Source organism: Chamaea fasciata, unplaced genomic scaffold, assembly GCF_029207755.1.
Source record: "Chamaea fasciata isolate MVZ Bird 193981 ecotype frontalis unplaced genomic scaffold, bChaFas1.0.hap1 SCAF_2, whole genome shotgun sequence".
Lineage (NCBI taxonomy): Eukaryota > Metazoa > Chordata > Aves > Passeriformes > Sylviidae > Chamaea > Chamaea fasciata.
In genome coordinates this window covers 36,679,151-36,698,162 of record NW_027094087.1, presented here as the reverse complement: position 1 = coordinate 36,698,162, position 19,012 = coordinate 36,679,151, and the positions used below count along the sequence as shown (strand labels likewise).

The 19,012-nt window shown below is 40.7% G+C and overlaps 1 protein-coding gene across 1 annotated transcript in view; it reads right to left on the bottom strand.

Moving 5' to 3' along the window:
• Positions 1-19,012, bottom strand: part of FAT3 (FAT atypical cadherin 3) — a 335,343-nt gene that overhangs the window by 23,886 nt on the left and 292,445 nt on the right. Inside the window, exons 21-23 of the mRNA XM_066175676.1 lie at positions 13,944-14,078; positions 12,754-12,911; positions 4,316-4,784 (exon numbers count right to left, since the gene is read on the bottom strand). Of these exons, the coding sequence (XP_066031773.1) occupies positions 4,316-4,784; positions 12,754-12,911; positions 13,944-14,078 (762 nt within the window). The remainder of the gene's footprint in view (positions 1-4,315; positions 4,785-12,753; positions 12,912-13,943; positions 14,079-19,012) is intronic.

Here is a 19,012-nt window from a genome sequence, read left to right as displayed (position 1 = left end):
TATTAAACCCACCACCCAAGTGCCATGTTGGATTTTCTCCTCCCTTTGGATTTTAGTTCTGTTCATGAAAAAAAAAAAAAAAGAAAAAAGAATAGAAGAAAAGTGAAGAGTGGGGAAAGTGAAATGAGTTTATGCCCTCACACTCTGCCCACAGTCCTTGACTCAGTAGATATTTCCGCTCAAATGCTTCATGTTCAAATAAAATCGCCTACTCATATAAGCCATTTACTTTAATCAAAGCCAGATGTATATAGGACTGATCAAATTAAAAGGAAGTAACTATACTTATAATTGCAGGCTTTACAAGCATGAGGTTTCTCTGTGATTGAAAACCTTGGTGCAGTCTTTGCATGTGATTACAGTAAAGCTTTCTATTGCTGAGATTGCTCATGCTGTTACTCATGCAGATAAACATACATATACTATTGGCAGCCCTGGAAGTGCCACACTATTATTAAGGTTAGTAAGGTTGTGTGACATTTACCATTTTAAGACCTTATATTCAGCAGCTTATAGCTTAACCACACTTAAAACACTTGGTTGAATTTTCTTGGGAAATTTCAGTTCAAAGAGCCGAGCTCTTTCTGAAAGTCATGCTGTTCGTCAGGTTTCCAAATGTTAACTTTTTAAAAAATAGCTTTACTGACGCATACTTATGGATAGGGACTGAAAAGCCTGGAAGAATGCAGCCTATACTTCAGGGCTGTGGTTTCCACCATCTCCCAAGAAAATTGTCCTGAGTATATCTCGTTCTCCTACGAGTCTCCTGAGCTGTCCACCCTAGTGAGTGCTCATCACCCTCTGCCAACCCCTATTTAAGCATGCATTGGATCTCCCCGTGGGGTGTCTGGACACGCAGTCTCCCTTCTTGAACTACTGACATCACTTGGCCAACACTGTGGCCAGGAGAGCAAGCAGAGGTTCATGCCACAGTCGCTTTCTGCTGGCTCAGAAACCAGAGCCAGCAGAAAGGCTTTTCTGAAAGCAGAGAGACTTTTCTGTACTCTTGGAGTTTCCATCTGAGATGTCTGTGCTCTCATACAGGCTGAGATCCCCATTCTGCCCTGTTCCATATGCAGAGAGGTCAGGCAGAAAGAGCCACTGTGGGTCAGCTTAGTCCTGAGCCAGCCCTGCTTTGGGGCAACACCTCTGTGGTCAGTCTCGAGCTCTGTGCAGCCCAGGCACAGCCCTGCCCTGCAGCAGGCACTGTGAAGCTGCTGGGAATGTATCCATCCAAACCCTAACAGCAGCGGCACGGACACACTCCTAGTGCACACAGAGCACTTCCCCAAAAAGGGCCATGGTATGACCCTATTCCCATAACTACAGGATGAAGTGAAAGGCAATTGAGGCAGCTTTTTTAAATAATGGTGAACAGGGCAGTAGGCATTTGTACTGAAAAGAAGATCTCACAACAGGAACACTATTACAGAGGTTTGTGTTGTAGATGTTCAATTTATGCAAATTATATGTAAATTAGACACGGCCTCTTTGACTTCTGGTATGTAGCCAGCAACTTTTTCATGCTATAATGTTGGGTAACCTTTGCTTGACTGTTTTCTTCTGAAGTTAGCTAAAAATCTCAGCTTTCTTTTTCTCTCTTCTAATTGTCTTGTAAAGCACAATAGGTTGTCCATAACAAAAAGGATGCTAATAGTATATGAAATCTGCTTTGTATAATTTGACTTAGAGGGTGTATTTATTAAAACAATTCTTATGCCAAATACTCTCTGGGTAGGAAAAGGAACATTATTCTCCAAAAACTGAAAAAGAAGGATAATATCACAGGAAATACTAGTCGAGATCCTGATGCTACTGAATGGCCTGTGATTGGGAAAAGGACCTTTGCATGATATATTTTTGCATTATTCCCCTCACCAAAAAAGAAAAAAGCTGCTGCTTTCATTCTTAAGACATTTCTTTAAAAAATTAATATTTTGGGCGTTTTTCTATTTTAAATTGAAGTCAGCTGCTAACATCTATGTCAGCAAGTGCAATAGTTGATGGTTCTTAAACGCACATTGCAATTTGTGGCCCTGCAACTAGGACTTGCAATGCTGTTGGACTCCTGTGCACTTAGAATTTAATTACGCGGCCTTTCAGCATATGGAGGGCACTAACAACAGAATTGCTTTGCCTTGTGGAAGCAGAAATGCCCAAGCCTTCTCCTTAAGGGCTGGGCTGTAGAACCACCGGCATACAGTCAGGGCCCATTGCACTGGAATTATGGCTTTATAACAATCCTTTATTTACACACACTGCTGAGACAGTAAAAACAGCAAACAGATTTTTTGACGGCAGGCAGCCAAAACATCCCTGCAGGGCACATGCCCCTTGCCGAGGCAGGAACACAGGCAAGTTAAATCAGTTCTGTGACTGCTTTCCAGCAGCGAATTTTGCTGACGTGAAAATGGTATTTGCCATTCCAGTGATAAGATGGGTCCAAACTTCAGGGCTGCTTGTTTCTCCCGGACCCTGTGTCTCCCCTCAGCTTGAATTGGCATGCACACGGTGTTGGGAAAAAAAGAATTACTGTAAGGAGTTCCGTTAGAAAGGTTTCAATTTACTCATCATGAGATTGCTGAGCAATACTGTAAATAGAGACAAATAAAATCAATAGAAGGAACTGTTCTCATGCTTCCTAGGATGTGAGATGAATGGTTAATCTCATTTATGAAGTACGGACTCTGAATCAAAGCCATCATACATATGTTCCTGTACATACAACGGCCATATTTCCTAGGAATTTCAATAATCATGCTTAGCAATTCTTCCAGTGGCTGCAGCACCTTTCTGTCTCAGAATTATTTTCTTTTGCCCTTGTTTAAAGACCCTTAAGGACAAACACACATGCAGCAGCATTTCTCCTCATGCCCCACAACACATCCTGGACTTCTAGGCCAATCTGTGCTTTCTAACTGTGCTTTCATTCCTTGTAACTGTCCTCCCATTTCTTTCCATCAGCAGCGAAGCCAATAACATCCCTGATGCATCATTTGTGATAGCATGGGAGAAGAGGTGGCTGAATCAAAGCCGAAGATCCAGAGGGCATGCTGGCTGAGACAGCTCAGCGTGGAAAAATCCACATTTTCAGGACTTACTGTATAAGAGTGGGGCCATCCAACTGAGAAACTTATAACAGTTTGGCTCAGATCTCATCACATGTCAGTCTTGAACTGACTGGAACGTTAGGCCTAAAAAATCTGTGGGGCGGAAGGGACTCAGAAGAAATATGAGAGTCAGGCTTAAACTAATGAAAAACAGAAAAAATAACTATGGGTGCAAGGGAATTGCACGGACACATTAAAGCAGAAAGCCCTGGGACAGTGGTTAAATGCTCCATAAACCAAGAGTATAGTGGGAACTTCCTTAGAGAACCATGACCAAAACTCACTGACAGTAAGTGGATGGAAAGCTCTGAACTTGCAGAAAACCCCTCTGTTGAGCAACCTTCTTTTCAGAGAAGTTTTATTCTGCCAGAAAAGGTGTGCAATGCTGCATGCTAATACACTATGGGGAATTGGAAGGGAAACTCCTACACTGCAGAAAGAGAACTGCCCGAGAGGGAATGTTCTGCATGTGTGACATTTGCTTTTCCCCTGTCTACATGCTGATCATTCTGGTAACTTGTGCACTGCAGTAAGTCACTGCTATCAAATCACACACAAACCACCAGATAACCACTGGATAGCAAACTCAAACACAAGCACAGTTTAAATCAATGCCCTATAAAATTTGGATAATATTACTTAGACCTTAGAGCACTCAGGCCTCTGGGGAAAGCTGTAAAATACAGTTCAGGGGGGCTTATAATGGGCCCAACTTGCTATTTTCCATGCAGACATGTAATAAAATTACTCACTTGCAAAAGGACGAAGGTGTTTGCAGACAGCTCAGTAATTATTTTTAACAGCTTCGCAAACAGAGTAAGGGAACACTGCTGTTGCATCTGTGATGGACATTTCAAATCACCATCTTTGTGTACAGCCCCCAATGCTGTAAGGATGCTGTAAATGGATTCTGAAAAATCCAGCTGAACATTACAGTAATTGTAATTCCATTGGTTTCTATAGAAATAGGATTATACTAACAGCCAATAAATCAATTTCCTTCTGGAACACTAATGCAATAAGAAGGGGCACCATTTCACTGTTATTTATAGAGCAAACAGCTTTTACCCAATTTGCAATACCTATCAGAGTTTTATAGAGTTCATGAGATTTTTCAAGCATGTTTCTGCATAAAACCATCTCTGGCAATAAATTACAGAGGGAAACGGAGAGGGGGAAGCCCATAAAGTAATGAAAACATTTACCACCAGATGGCACGGCAGTACAGGTGCCGCCGTTCTGGCAGGGGTGTCTCTCGCAGGCATCGGGATAAAGGATGCAGCCAAGCTTCAATTCCGTCAGGCCAACCACTTCTGCGAAGCTGCTGCGCTTGTTTTGGAGCGGCAGCTCATTGTTGTTTAGGACTACTGAGTCCAGGCAGCCCTGGAAGCCGCTCAGGACCTGCGTTGTCCTCTTGTCAGTCAGGCTGCGGACGTTATCCACCTGGACCTGGGCGCCGAAGTAGACGGAGCTATCCGTGCTGAGTGTCTGGAAGTAGAGGGGCGCTTTGCGGCGCTCCACGTAGCTGTCGTCCAGGGACAGGCTGGTGAAATTGCGGTTCAGCTCCAGGAAGACCGAATGCCAGCTTCCATCATTGACAGCCCTGCCAGAAATTCCCAGGATTCCTGGGCCACTTCCGCAATCCAACTGGAACCAGAGTTTGCCATCGACAATCTGCAGGAGGAAAACAGAAATCAAACCGCTTCAGGTGTTCAGCTGTTTCATAATACGCTCTCACAGAGAATCTGGAAGCACAGAGAGCTTCTAGACAGTCTCTTGCACACTCTTAAAGCTGCTCTCCTAAATGACATTAAAAGAGCAAAAAGCTGTGCCTTTATCAAAATATAAGGTGGAGAATATCAGCTTAGTTTGAATTTGTCCATTGCCAATTACCACAGGAAAATTAAAAATATAGAAAATCATATGGGTGCAGAACAGAGGTGAAAATTGGGATCATTACACATTTTGCTGAACAGGATATGGACTTGAGGACCCTTGTTCTGCCCTTGTTGAACAGCTGTGTCTCTCTCAGCGAGTCCAAGAGCTGTGATTCTGATCCCAGTGGTTGATGCTATCAAAAGGACGGTCAGGGCACAGGATCACCTCTTAGTGCTTGTCAGGCTTGTGGCAAAGTCAATGGCCACACTTTCAGCAGGTGCAGTTTGGTACTCTGCTCATGCAGACATCCTATACTTCTGTACCCTTTAGAAGCATCTCAACGAGGTGTGGATTTGTCCCTAAACATTCTAAGTTCAGTATCTCTAATTACACCAGTAAGATACTTGTTGACCAAAAGTCAGTTATTTCCCAAAGATGCACAACCTGCCCTGTGCATAACCTCACAGATGACATAAGATGGGTCTTTCTTTCTTTCTTTCTTTCTTTCTTTCTTTCTTTCTTTCTTTCTTTCTTTCTTTCTTTCTTTCTTTCTTTCTTTCTTTCTTTCTTTCTTTCTTTCTTTCTTTCTTTCTTTCTTTCTTTCTTTCTTTCTTTCTTTCTTTCTTTCTTTCTTTCTTTCTTTCTTTCTTTCTTTCTTTTTCTTTCTTTCTTTCTTTCTTTCCTTCCTTCCTTCCTTCCTTCCTTCCTTCCTTCCTTCCTTCCTTCCTTCCTTCCTTCCTTCCTTCCTTCCTTCCTTCCTTCCTTCCTTCCTTCCTTCCTTCCTTCCTTCCTTCCTTCCTTCCTTCCTTCCTTCCTTCCTTCCTTCCTTCCTTCCTTCCTTCCTTCCTTCCTTCCTTCCTTCCTTCCTTCCTATCTTCCTTCCTTCCTATCTATCTATCTATCTATCTATCTATCTATCTATCTATCTATCTTATGCTGGACGCATGGATATAGAGAGTTTCTAGGGGATTTCTCATTCCCTCTCCCGTCTCTCACCCATTCCAAGTCCTTGTAAAGGGAAAATCTGTGCCACCCTGCTGGGGCAGGCAAAGTGCAGAGTGAGGGAATGGGTATGAAGTGCTGCTTCCCTGATTAGCGGTTTACCCAAAGATTTTAGGTTTCTCTAACAGATGTAATATAAGTTTAAAATGGCTGACAAGCTTGGAAATAATTTCTCATGACACATTAATTGGATTCAAGTTCTCTGAAAGCTCTTACAAGTATTTTACCTTTATGTCGTGCTCTAGAAGTATTTATTTCTGAAAACCCCATTTCAAGACAGTTCTGTCCCATTATTTATCCCCATGAAAAGTTCAGATGGTGTCATTTTTCATCCTTCCAGGCAGCTCATATTGTCCTCTCACTGGCGTATCTGTTACAGAGTCTGACTGCTCCCCCCAGTGAGAGCAGAGTTGCCACAGCTGTCAATGCAAGAACCCCACAGAGCTTTGGTGGCCTGCCTGAATTGGCATGGCAAATGCAGATGTGAGGGTGCTGCAGTGTGCCCATCTGCCTTTGTCCATTTTTGGCCATTTCTAGCATAAACAGTTATGTTAGCTGGAGACAGCTCTTGGCATGTGACTGTGTGCTCAAACTTTTCTCAGTCAGGCTCCCCTGATGGGGCTTGAAGATAAACAGGAAAGTGTTGATCTACAGGAACAGATTGTGCTGTCGTGCCATTTATCAATATTTTATGTCCTTGAAGGTTGACAAAACTACCTGGAGAAAAGCTAAGAGTAAAATCTTGAGATCTGTATTTCTCGATTTCCTTCTCCTTTGCAAATTCTTGGTTTTCTTGACTGGCTGACCCTGAACTGGACTTCAAGCCAAAACACCCTGGGCAAGCAGGGTACAAACCACACCACTCCTCCACTCTGTGATTGCTCAGCAGCATGAACACAGAGCATGGGGCAAGCTCCCTATGGATGCCAGCTGCCCACTCACTCTGCATGGTATGAGGGGGTGTAGAGGAATGAATACAGATGTCGAAGGAGCCATGGGAAGGAGCAAGAATTAGCCCCTGCTATGAACAACCGGCTGTTTTGAAGTCCCTGAACTGTAGGATGTAATGAAACTGAGAAGAAATCAGATCTATGACTGTAATACATGCTTAAGGGATGGATGTTGCTTGGTACTCCTACAGCTCAATCAAAAAACAATGATAGATGTATAGAATAATGAGTCTGGATCATTTTTCATTTAAAAACATTTTCTTACAGGACTCAAAATTCAGCCATAAACAGTTTCTGTGGATTGAAATTGGGTCTGTTAAAGCATATTCTCAGGAGGAATCTTGGTAAACAAGATGCCCTGATAAATAATTTTTTCTTTCTAGAGATGGAGCAGTAGTTTTTTCTTCCTGTGCACAAAGTAGTCCATGAACATTGAAGGTGCTGCTCAGGAAGTGTGGTCTGTCTCACCAGGAATACAAATCAAACAGAAAAATGCATGCCAACATATTACAGTATGAAAAACAGCCATCACTGGATAAGCAGATAACTTGCTGCCTATTCAAAAGACTTTTCCCTATGGAAACTCTTCTACTGATTGTGTATAATATACATATACCTCCCCTATGACTACTTATGCCCTGAAGGACCTACTGCCTGCATGTCTGTTACTCTTACTCACAGAACATGTTTTTCCAATTATCTTTATAAATACAACACCACATTTGAGCACCTGGGATAAATATTACACCATTTGTATTCAGGAAACTATGATCTAAAAGATTTGCCATTAAAATATGTTTTGTACATCTTTCTCATCCACTTTTATTTCTTTTTACCAGCAGATGATCTGACATACACAATAAATACATAATTGTCTGAAGGGTTAAGTTTCCTTCCTGTTATTGAAGAAACACGAGTAACCTCTAACTGGACTGAAAGATGGAAAGGATGGTCTGATGCTTACAGTACTAGCCTAAGACATGACAGATCTGCATGGGAATCCACACACTGCAACATTCTTCCTCTGAGATCTCAAGCAAGCCATTAGTTTCAGGTCTCCATCAGTAAAAGGGGTAACGTCATTTCCCTACCTCACACCACTGCTTTACAGACTCATACATTAAAGACTGTGTGACATGCCCAGATACCCCTAGCAATGGGACCATAAAAGTACTTTCATTAATCAGTTGGTCACGGGCCTTGCTTTAGAGGGGCTGGGAGGAAATATCTGTCCCCTGACGGACCTCAAGGAGGAGTAGGAAGAACAGGAAGAGCTGGCAAGGAGCATATGCTGCAAGGGGCTCCACTCTTGACCACTTAGCAGCTAGACCGGCCAGGGAGGGAGGAGAAGGTTCTTCCATCTAACAGGTAAAATTGCTGTCCCCACTCCTAAGCACAGAGAACTCAACCATCATTCAGCAATTAATCCCTGGTGTTCCAGTGATTCCTTGTAACCACCAAGATGCCAGGGTCACTGCTCAGTCCTCAGAGGGGGTTCTTTGATTATAGCCTGGACCTCGGTACCAAGAAAAGCTGAACTTCAAGCTAACTGAGGGACATTCAAGCAAAAAGTATGGACATCCAATGAATAGCCAGGCTCTTGTCCAGGCTCAACAGTTATCCAGACAACCACCTCAGTGGGATGGTTGGTCTGGTTGAGAGCTGGTAGCGCTAGACTCTCAGTCCAGCACTGAATGTGTGGCACTGCTTTTTTCATCCATCCATATAGTGCAACACAGCAAAAAGCCTGAGTTACTCTACCACAGCAGAGACGTGCAAACTTTGCAACTTCTCACCCAGTGCAGCCCATGGCACCAGCAGAGACCCTCTGCACCATGAAAGCAGAGAAGACACTGTTTCATCCTAGCTGAGCAGAAAATTCCCACAAAGCTTCCGCTTCCCAGAGTTTTCCAGGCTCAGGGTTTAGTTAGAATCTCAGTTATAACAACTATGACAGGGTGGTTAATATACACTTAAGCATATATGCCACAAGATTCCGCACCTGTAGAGAAGTTAAAGGAACAGTGAAGACTCCAAAAGCTGATGCAATCTGTTACATTTCAACAATTTCATTCAATGAGCAGAATGGAGCCAAACACATACTGTAAATTATATTAGAATATTAGTCTGGCTAAGATGTTTGGCTAACATCCATATTTGTGTATCAACATAAGTAATAAAATGATCAAATGGCTCTTCTGAGACCACCTCCAGCTCACATAGTCCATCTGCAGTCAAACACCATGGATACAACATGCTGCCTCCTAATCTATCTGGGGAAATGTTTTGTTAGCTGAATTGCATTTCAGGTTCATTTGTGTAAAACGGTGTATTTAATTAAAATATTACTCGTTTCAACTCCAGCCACAACTGGGATCATATCCAAACTTCAGTCCTATCCAGCATAAACCATGCAGCAGTAATGCATTAAAATGTATAATACACACTTAACTAAACCATGCAAAGTTTCACATTAATTCCTGGACAGAAGAACATATGCTTGCCTTTTACAATTTAGCTGCTATATTTACAGCATGATGGGAAAGTCTTTCTTTACCTATTTTCAATCCTTAAAATTTCATAAAAAAAGATGAATCTCCATTATATTCCTTGGAAAAAGTAAATGGAATTCTCTTCTGCAATGGCCTTGTAATGCTTTAAATGGTTAAATCTTACTCTTCTGAGTTAGCTGCTACACAGGTAAAAATGAAATGGCGGTATGGTTTTGGGACATGCAATCTTTCCAAAGGAAAAAAAGCCAACATTGAACTGCATCTCATTTTGCTTCAATTGTCTTAAAAGCAAGAGAATGCAACAGCAACAACAACAAAAAAATGGCCAACCTCTCAAAATCGATGGATTAGTTGCTTTATTTGAAACAGCTGAATAAATAACATCCTTATTTTATTATACCAATACAGTGTAGCTGGTAGGCTTTCAGCAAAGTAGTAGACAAGCAGTTTGCTCTATGAAATTGATTATTTATCCAGGAAGGACACTTTGTTAAGATTATGAAATATTTCCATCCCTGGACTTATCACAAATGTATGAGCTTCCAAAATTAAGCTGGCCATTTGAACACCAAAAAGCAAATTGCAGCATTAATGTTTAAATAGACTGCAGTGGCAGAGACTTGCTTCAAAACAATCAATGCCACTCTGTGCTCCAACAGCACAGGTGTTTTCTGCCAGTCTTCCCATGAGCTCACATCTTGTGGGTCAAAATTTCTTCTACCTCTGTCTTTATTTGAAGCTCAGTGATGGTGCTGGGCCCTCTGGTGCTAATCCAGCAGATACTTAAGCAGATGCTTAAAATTAAGGTACGTGAATAATTCCAATTGCTTTCAAATACAGAAAGTTAAGCAAGTGATTAAGTGCTTTGCTGGAGTGATGCCAGAATGCTGAAAAGAACACAGGATTTCATCCTTTATCCTCTATTTGGAAAGCTTCTCCTCATGTTTAATTTAATTGAAAGCAATGCTCAAATGATAACAACTTCACATTTATAGACCCCTAATTCATCTGCTTAATGGCCTCATTTCTGAGTGCCTTCCTACCTCCCAACATATGTACCTGGTTAAAGAAAGAAAAAAAGAAAGCCTTACCTCTGGTTTACAAATGAAAAAAAAGGTCGTTTAGAAAACTAAGCATAACTTCCTTGAAAACACCTGAGTCAGGAATCCCCAAAGTGCAGTTCATGAGCCAGCTGCCATCCCTTAAGAGACCTGATAGGGCTCAATCCCTTGAGCTTGATGACGTTTGTCTGCCACAGGGCACTTTTGTGAGAACCTAGCCTGATATTCCTGGGCTAAAAGACCTTCACAAACTAAACTCTGACAATTCCTGATCTTTTAAGTGATACCATTTCTTAAAAAACTATGTTGAATGTAATGATTTTGTTTCCATTAAACCCTATGTATGCAGAAGCCCAGCACCAGACCTGGGAGGACACACTCACTGCAACAGTGAATCCTGTCCTACTGAAAAGCTGAGCATGAGGCTTTGAGAAGCTAATTCCCTATGCCCTCCCCTGACCAATGCACAGGAGAAAGCAGAGGCTTTGCATCCGTACTTGACCTTGGATCTCACTCAACAGATATGTGAGGTAGCAGCTGCACATGAAACTCTCTACTTTCTCTTTCTTTGTTTCTTAGACCTAGGAAGCAAAACAGCTTGACATGGACGTTGCTGACTGAGATTGGAGAACAATAACCACGGCTCTTGTTGCTGCTCCTTGAAGTATTATTTTTAACTCCGCATCTTTCAAAGCTAAATAACTGGGTGATTACGTGAAGTGGGGATTGAAAACATGATTCCTACCTCACAACTAAAAACTCAGTTCAGGTGATTGCAAAGGGGGATTCTCGTACTGGTTTGGATTTTTTTCTTTGGTTTGTTTGTTTTTGTGTTCATTTGTTTTTGTGTTCATTTGTTTTTGGGATTTTTGTTTGGGTTTTTTTTTTGTTTTGTTTTGTTTTGTTTTTTTTTTTTTTTTGTAGCAACTGTAGTAGCATCAACTTTTCTAATTTCTTGGCAAAATTTCCCTGCTTCAACTGGGTATTTTCATTCAGTTGTCTATGACCTGGATATGCTCCTTAATGATGAGAGCTTTATACACAAAACTCTAGGAAAACAAATTCTCCTATCACCATGCTAACTCCAATTCAAGCCACCTCTGTTATCATCTCCTATTGTTTCCAAGTGGCACCTTCCACCAGGGCCTTTTGTTTTTTCCCCAGGTATTTTTTGAAATCACAAAATTGCAAACATTACCTACTGACATATGCTAAGAGCAAGCATGATGAAGACTTCAAAGAAGCTCTTCCAACCTGCAGTTTTGCTTGTTTTTATTTAAACAAAAGCATATGCTTCAAAGTTCAAACTGCATTTCTATGCATCTCAAAGCAGAGGTTTGTCTTGCGCAAATCTGAACAATGCTGACAGTTTGTGCTGAATGACAGTACTCTTGCTCATGAAATACTTCAGTCTAACAGTTATAAAATTATTTGTTGCCCATTAATAACTCATCTAGCCACTTTAACATTACCTAAGCATTCAGCCAAAAGTACCCTAAAGATTGAAAACACAAACACAAAAGGCTCTGTTCCATTTCTCCCACTGCTGAATTATAGAATGTGGCTGAATTACAAATGTCAAGTGTTTACATTTCGTACCTTAGAGGCTACAGCAGAAATACTATATGTGCAGGCTCTTGGATGAGCCTAGTACTCCCGTTTCCAGTGTGCATTGCCTTTCCACAGAAACCAAAAAAAATAAAAAAAAAAAATCAGGAAGTTTACCAATTAAATATTGATTTGGTATCAATCTCTATTGACCCCATGACTTGCTCAACAAAGAATCCACAGAGTGCAGAGATCCTCATATTCAGTAGGAGAAATGTTCTAAGCAGTTGGCTCCTGGAATTAGCTCACTAACAGTGAGGGCACATCCTCTAACCACAGACAGGACAGAAGGGAAGAACAGCAATTTCAGCAGGCTTCGTTTTGACTACATAGTCATATAAATGGCCAAATCTTACATCTCGTGCAGACTGGCTCCTGCACACAGACACACATAATGTGCTTATAATGAACAGCACCCAGTGGGGAATTTTCCAAGTAAAGTACCACTAACAAGCTGCTTTTCTGATCGTTGTTGCTGCTGCTGTTGTTGAAATTGTTTTTCCCTGTTAGAATCAGACTTCATCTTCTCGATCTACAGCTGAAATGAGAACAGCATTCCCCAAATCAAGAGCCAAGAGAAAATATACAATCAAGAAAAACAACTGCAGAAAAGATAAGTTTTTTTAATTACCTTCAGAATTATACAGGGATTCGCTCTGGTGTACATTATAATCCCATTGCTTTGCAGGGTTCGCAGACGGAGAGCCAACTTGAATTCCTCTTTCTTGCTATTTTCAGAAACACGGTATTTAATGTAGCTATTCCCAGCAAAGCTAAGGGAAGTGTGGCCTGAAACAACCATTTTGAAAAGACACATGTGCTTTTAGTGATACATAAAACAATTCCTCAAGTGTTAAGCAATTAAAAAATTTATAAAGTTAATGAGAATGACTAGGAAGAAATAAATAAAACCCATTTTTGATGAGAGAAAACAAAGCAGGCATCTACTACAAAATGTTTCTGCATTTCCTTTTTTAAGCTTTTTTTCAGGGGATAGAGGAAAGTTCTATTTCTCCATACTGAAAAAAAAAAAAAAAAGAAAAAAAATAATAATTAAAAAAAGGCTTTCTCCAAGTATTCAGCATTTTTCAGCTTATACACTCCTGGTGGCACCACTCTTGCCTCACTGATAACAGAGGGAATCAAAGATGACATCAGGCAGTTCAGTTTTGAGTGTCAAGTTATGTGAGGGCAAATGGCACCCAAACCCTTGCAGTGAGTCCTCTGCAACCAGTGCTCAGGACCACAGTTCAGTAGCTGCTGTGCTTTCATCAGGCAAACAGCACAAATCCTCTGTCCTGCAGCCTGGGATTCACTGAAGTCAGCAAGAAAGCTCTACTTCACTGGCTGTCCACCTGGCTCTTCATATTGCACGGAACAACACAGATGCAGAGAACTAACAGATGTCCTCAAACTTTCTTTTTGGGATAGTGTAGTGTTTTCATTAATAAAGGTTGGAATTTTGGTAATCTAAATAGTAAGCAGAAGAGTTAATTATAGAGCTTTGCCCATGGGCAGGAAAACATCTGGCATAACATTCTCTAGGAAAAAATCCTGTTTTCTCAGCAGACTGTTTTACTGCTGGAATTCAAGCAAGCCAGTGGGAATTTCCAAACAGAAACTGGATCACAGTCTACATACAGTCCCATAGCTATAAAGACAAGTATTTACAGGGCTTATAAACAGACACCCCAAGTGCCAGTGCTGAGATGGGTTAAGCAGTACATTTTCTGTTGACTTCACTGGCATCTCTGCCTACAAAATGATAATGGCAGCACTTCATCGTCCAAGTATATCCCCTGTTATGGCTGTGACATGCACCTGAACACTCGCCAAGCTTTCCTGGTGGGCACTGGCAGATGAATGGTCTCCGGTTGGCTTCATACCCCACACACTGCATGTCCCCTGGACACGGCTTCTCCAGACAGGGATCATTGGACCCTGGGCAGAGCCCTCCTGCAATAAGTTAAAATAAGGTCAGGGATCTACAGTGCAAAGCATGATCTGCTGCAGCAGAAGAGTAATAAAAGAAAATTACGGATCACACACTTCAGTACAAGAAAAAAATGGCTTAATAATAATAACACCACGAAAAAAGTCCCAACACACCTTCACAGAACGAAACAGCTTTTGGACAAGAACTGCAATAGTTCTTCTAGAACTTTCTTTTCCAAAGACTGCTCTGAACCCCATTGGAACATATTATAAGAACAAATCAATATGAGCAGTAACTGGTTTATAAATTCATTTTCTGACAAACCTTCCAGCACAGGGGCTTTAGAGGTATGAGGGGAAAAAAACTGCTTGAAGCTATGCATTCCTTTTCCCCCAGCACACTCATGAGAAGCAAATTTAAGGTGGTAGAAATGGTCACAGCACCAAGCCTGCCAGAGGTTCAAAAAGCATTTGGACAATGCTTTCAGGCACGTGATGTGATTCTTGGTGGTCCTTTGCAGGGCTAGCAGTTGGACTTCCATGATCCTTGTGGGTTCCTTCCAACTCAGGATATTCTGTGATTCGAAGACATGCTTGGGTTACAGTGACATCTGGATTTTTCATTCTCATACTACACAGGACATGCTACCAGCTTGATCATACAGCACAGGCAAACTCGCTCTCTCCCTATGCTCCTCCTGACATTTCTGAGATTTCACATCCTATCCAGCTTACTCAGGCTACCAAAACCTGCCCTTTTTTCTAATCTGCAGGGACAGAACTACACTAACTTTTAAATTTGCTTAAAGTACTTGAGTGACACAATTATATGTAGGTTTTTCAAAACCCCCTAAAATCTTTACATCTATCAAGCTGAGCATGTCAAGGACTTACTATATAAAGCCTGTCAATGTCAAAAGAATTTTTTGCATTTCATGGGGTTTGGCTAAAACTTCAATGTAACTTCTAAAAGTGTCTAAATAAATCTGTTTTGATTGCCCCAATCTTAAAAGATTTGCACACACTGTCTGTAATAATGCAAAACATGATACAACTATTGCTGCTTAATATATGAATTTTCAGAAATATGTGACTTCCACAACAGCCAGCCTCTTCTTGGTTGCAATAAGGTACTTGGGAGATGCAGGATCAGTTTCTACATTTGGGCATCTGTGTTTGGCTGTTATGAAAGTAGACTTCAAGTGCAGGAAAAAAAGGCACTCCTGCCCTTGATTTTGTTGATTTGCAGCCCCAGCATGAATGGAGAGAAAGGCACTTGCTGACAATGGACAGACACCTCTTCTGTTGTTTATCAAGTTAATTTATTTAAGACATGCAGGTGATTAATTTAATAATAAAATGCACCTTCCTACCCATTGCTTTCTGAATATTGGCAGTTCTTCTATATTGCAGGATCTACACTGTAGGATCCTTATCATATTCAAAAACTAGTTTACTTTTGAGGACACTGGTTTATTTACAGTTTACAAAGGAAGGAATCAACCTGTCATGGAGTACTTCTCCAAAAGTAATGAAAGGGAGAATCTTATTGCTCTCACATACTTTAGTACAAGCCAAGCAGGGCTCATAGTAAGCACAGCTGAAATTACCTGACACTGTAAGTATTTTATGGGAAAAGAAAAATTACTATTGTAGCTTTCAAAGTGGACATGGGCTGACTACAAATATGGCAATTACTGTAAATGTCTTCCTTGATGTACAGCACAGTCAATTTAATGTTTAACATCCTCCCCTCCTTTATCAAACATTTGTTTGAGAGGTCTATGGAGTAAAAGATTTACAGTACTGCCAGCAGCACTGTTAGAAAATGATGCATGACAATCTTTATTAATCACATTAGTAGGTAACACTAACAGGAATAACAGCTGCAATACACAGTAATACTTTAGGCCTTATAGAATCAAGAAAAAACTGTCATAGGGTTCTAGATTACAGATTGATATTCTATTTAAATGTAAGATCTGTGGAATTTAACAGAGAATATGATGTTTTCTACACTTTGGTTTGTTTGGCTTTTAAGAATAAAACTCCTCATTTCTTAGAGTTCAATGTCAAGTAACAATTATTTCTGAAATTATACCGGGTTGTTAAAAATCCTAGAGGCTGCTTTGTATTTTCACCTTGTTGTTTTAGCCATTTTAACTCATTCTTATGTGACAAATACACAGCATTCTGGTGTCTGCAGAGTATATCTCTTCTTTGAACAAACTTAAACCTTTTGTGAGGCTGCAATTCAAGTGAGCCTCTGTGTAGCTGACAGAGATGCCATTTGGACTAGAGCCCCACAGCTCGTCATTGTGCAGCAGAAAGAGGCACTGAGATTTCCAAATGTGGCTCTGGAAATTTTCACATCCCCTCACCTATGATTGTATCTTTGACATGAAGCAACAAAGGAACAGCTTACTTTGTTATCCATCTCTGCCAGGCTTTTTATCTGATTCAAACTCTGATTTGTACTTCAGAGCCCTCTTTCCACATTCAAAAAATATATGGAAAAGATCTAATGTACTCCATGCAACGGTGGAGATAACTGTTTATCCTGAACAGCCAAAAATAGTCCTTCTGGTAAACTACAAGGAAATCAACCTTTTATTCATCCTGCTGCAGCAAGATTTCATAGCTGTCACAAAACTTTAAAATATTCAGACTTGCGAGAAGCGCTTCATGCCTGTCTGTATGGTTATAAGTACATAAGCTACAAATCTGCATTATTGCATTGCCCCAGCTAACACGCATTTTCAGGCTGATTTCACAACTATGTGGAGCAAAATTGTAAAATTGTTCAAGGTTACGTTGTCCACATCAAAGATTTACAGCCTGAGTTTAAATAAAATTATTCTAATGTTGCATTTCCACTCCAAAGAGCAGTCTATTTTCCATCCAATAAAAAATTCAAGAAATACAGGTTCAATTTGATGATTTTTTTTTTCTAGGCTTGTCCAGACAATCCGCAGCATTCTCTTGAAACTCACATTAGTATTAATAAAACTGTTCTCTACAAGGTATCACAGAAACACATGAGCTAGCATCAAGCAGTGCGTGGCAGGAAAAAGTGGAATAGACCCACTTGATTTTGACAGATCATCTTCAATTTAATTCTCTAAAAGAAGATAAAAGTATTTCAATCTTCTAACCAATATACTGAGGAAGAAAACACTGTTCCATTGCAAGATGAGAGATTTATTTAATTCCTTTTCCTTCAATAAAGGAGCACTTCTAGGATTGTAAATATATTTTGAAAATCGAGTGCTTCAACAATTTTAACTTAAACCTTGTGATATTAGGTGGTTTTCTATCAGCCCAGTCTCCTGAATCTGTATGAGTATTAAAAAGACCTTGTTTTTCTCACTTGTAGAAAAAAAGCTTGAAAGGAGAGAGATTTCTGAAAGCCAGAATTGCAAGAAGCTTGTAAAGCAAACTCCAAACTGCTACTTCAAATAATAATTAGTTTACTGTGGAGGGAAGACTGGCAACTCATGATCTGCAATCTGGTTTTATTTTTGGAGCACAGTGACAAGGTATTGTAGGCAGTGATTATTCCATGCATGGCAGCACAGACACCACAGAATTGTTTCTGCACAAGCCAGCAATGGGTTTCAGTTGGCTCCGGTGCCCCTGGAAAACTTTGTGTCACACAGCACGTCCCAGAGAAACAGATTCTCTCTGAGTTTTAAGTAACAAGACTTTTGAAGTCTTTTACCCCCTCCTTGATCCCAGATTCCATTAGGACTCCTTAAGTGATAGACAGCAATTCCCATTTGCCCTGGCTCCGAGTCATGCCCCCACTTCACACTGTATCTCTCCCACTTTTTATAGGAGCTTGTGCATTCTCAGCATGGGCTTTACTGCTGGAGACATTCACAGGGAGAAAACTTTCCTTGGACAAAAGTGACATTGAACAGACTACAGCCAGATCTAACAAACTTATCTGCAGCTCTTTGTTCCCAAGCACAGACCTTTTTCTTCAATTTTCCTTGCCAGGAGAATTCCAGGCTCATTAATATGCACGTGTGTGCTTCCTGAAAATGCGAAATGCAGTGTTGTACACATAAGAACCGGGTTACTGATGCCCAATCCTTCAAAGCATCCAGAACTCTTTTAGAGACCACTTGTGCCCTGTGCAGTTGAGGCCAAAAATCAGCTCTGAACAATAGGTCCTATATTAACAGCAGACCCTTACAGTCTATGATTTCCTTCTGTCAGAGCATTCACAAAATACTAGAAGTGGCTTCACAAAGTCTGAAGTGTCTTGCTCCATGAGAAAGTGGTCCAAGACTGCTGTTCTCTTGATTAAATAACATGGAAGTGTCTGCGCTATTGCTGAACACTCCTGGGTCTATTAGAAAAATTCTTTCAAACTATAAGGCCAGAATCATATTAAACACTTGAAATGGAATTCATCTCATCTAACTTTAGGGCACGATTCATCTGACTGATTTTAGACATCTAGGGAGAGATGTATCACATTATTAAAAATACCTCATTCTTCCCACTATCTGCAAATGGGGCCTGGAGTGACCAGCACAGATGTAGATATGTATGCCCATATTTGTCAAGATTATTTCAATCCATCCCTCTCCTGGAAACATATTAATGTAACATCATTTTTGTACGATTATAATGCAGAACATCTCTAGAGCAAAGTAGTCCTAACGAAACCTGCTCTGTCCCTGCACCTTTGTCTCAACACAAAAGAATTACTTTGCATCACAAAAAAGACCGTACGGAATAGATTTTTGCCTCTGAAAAATGAGAATGCCACAAGAACTATTTTACAGGAATATATTTATTCCATTCCTCCTACTTTTTATTTCCCCCAGCACTGACTGATGTTTGCACACCTCGTGGCACGTGATGGGAGGTTGGTAATCGCATAGCCCCTCTGGTCACGCTGATACAAACCCCAGTTTGTGACAATATTTTTCATACAAACA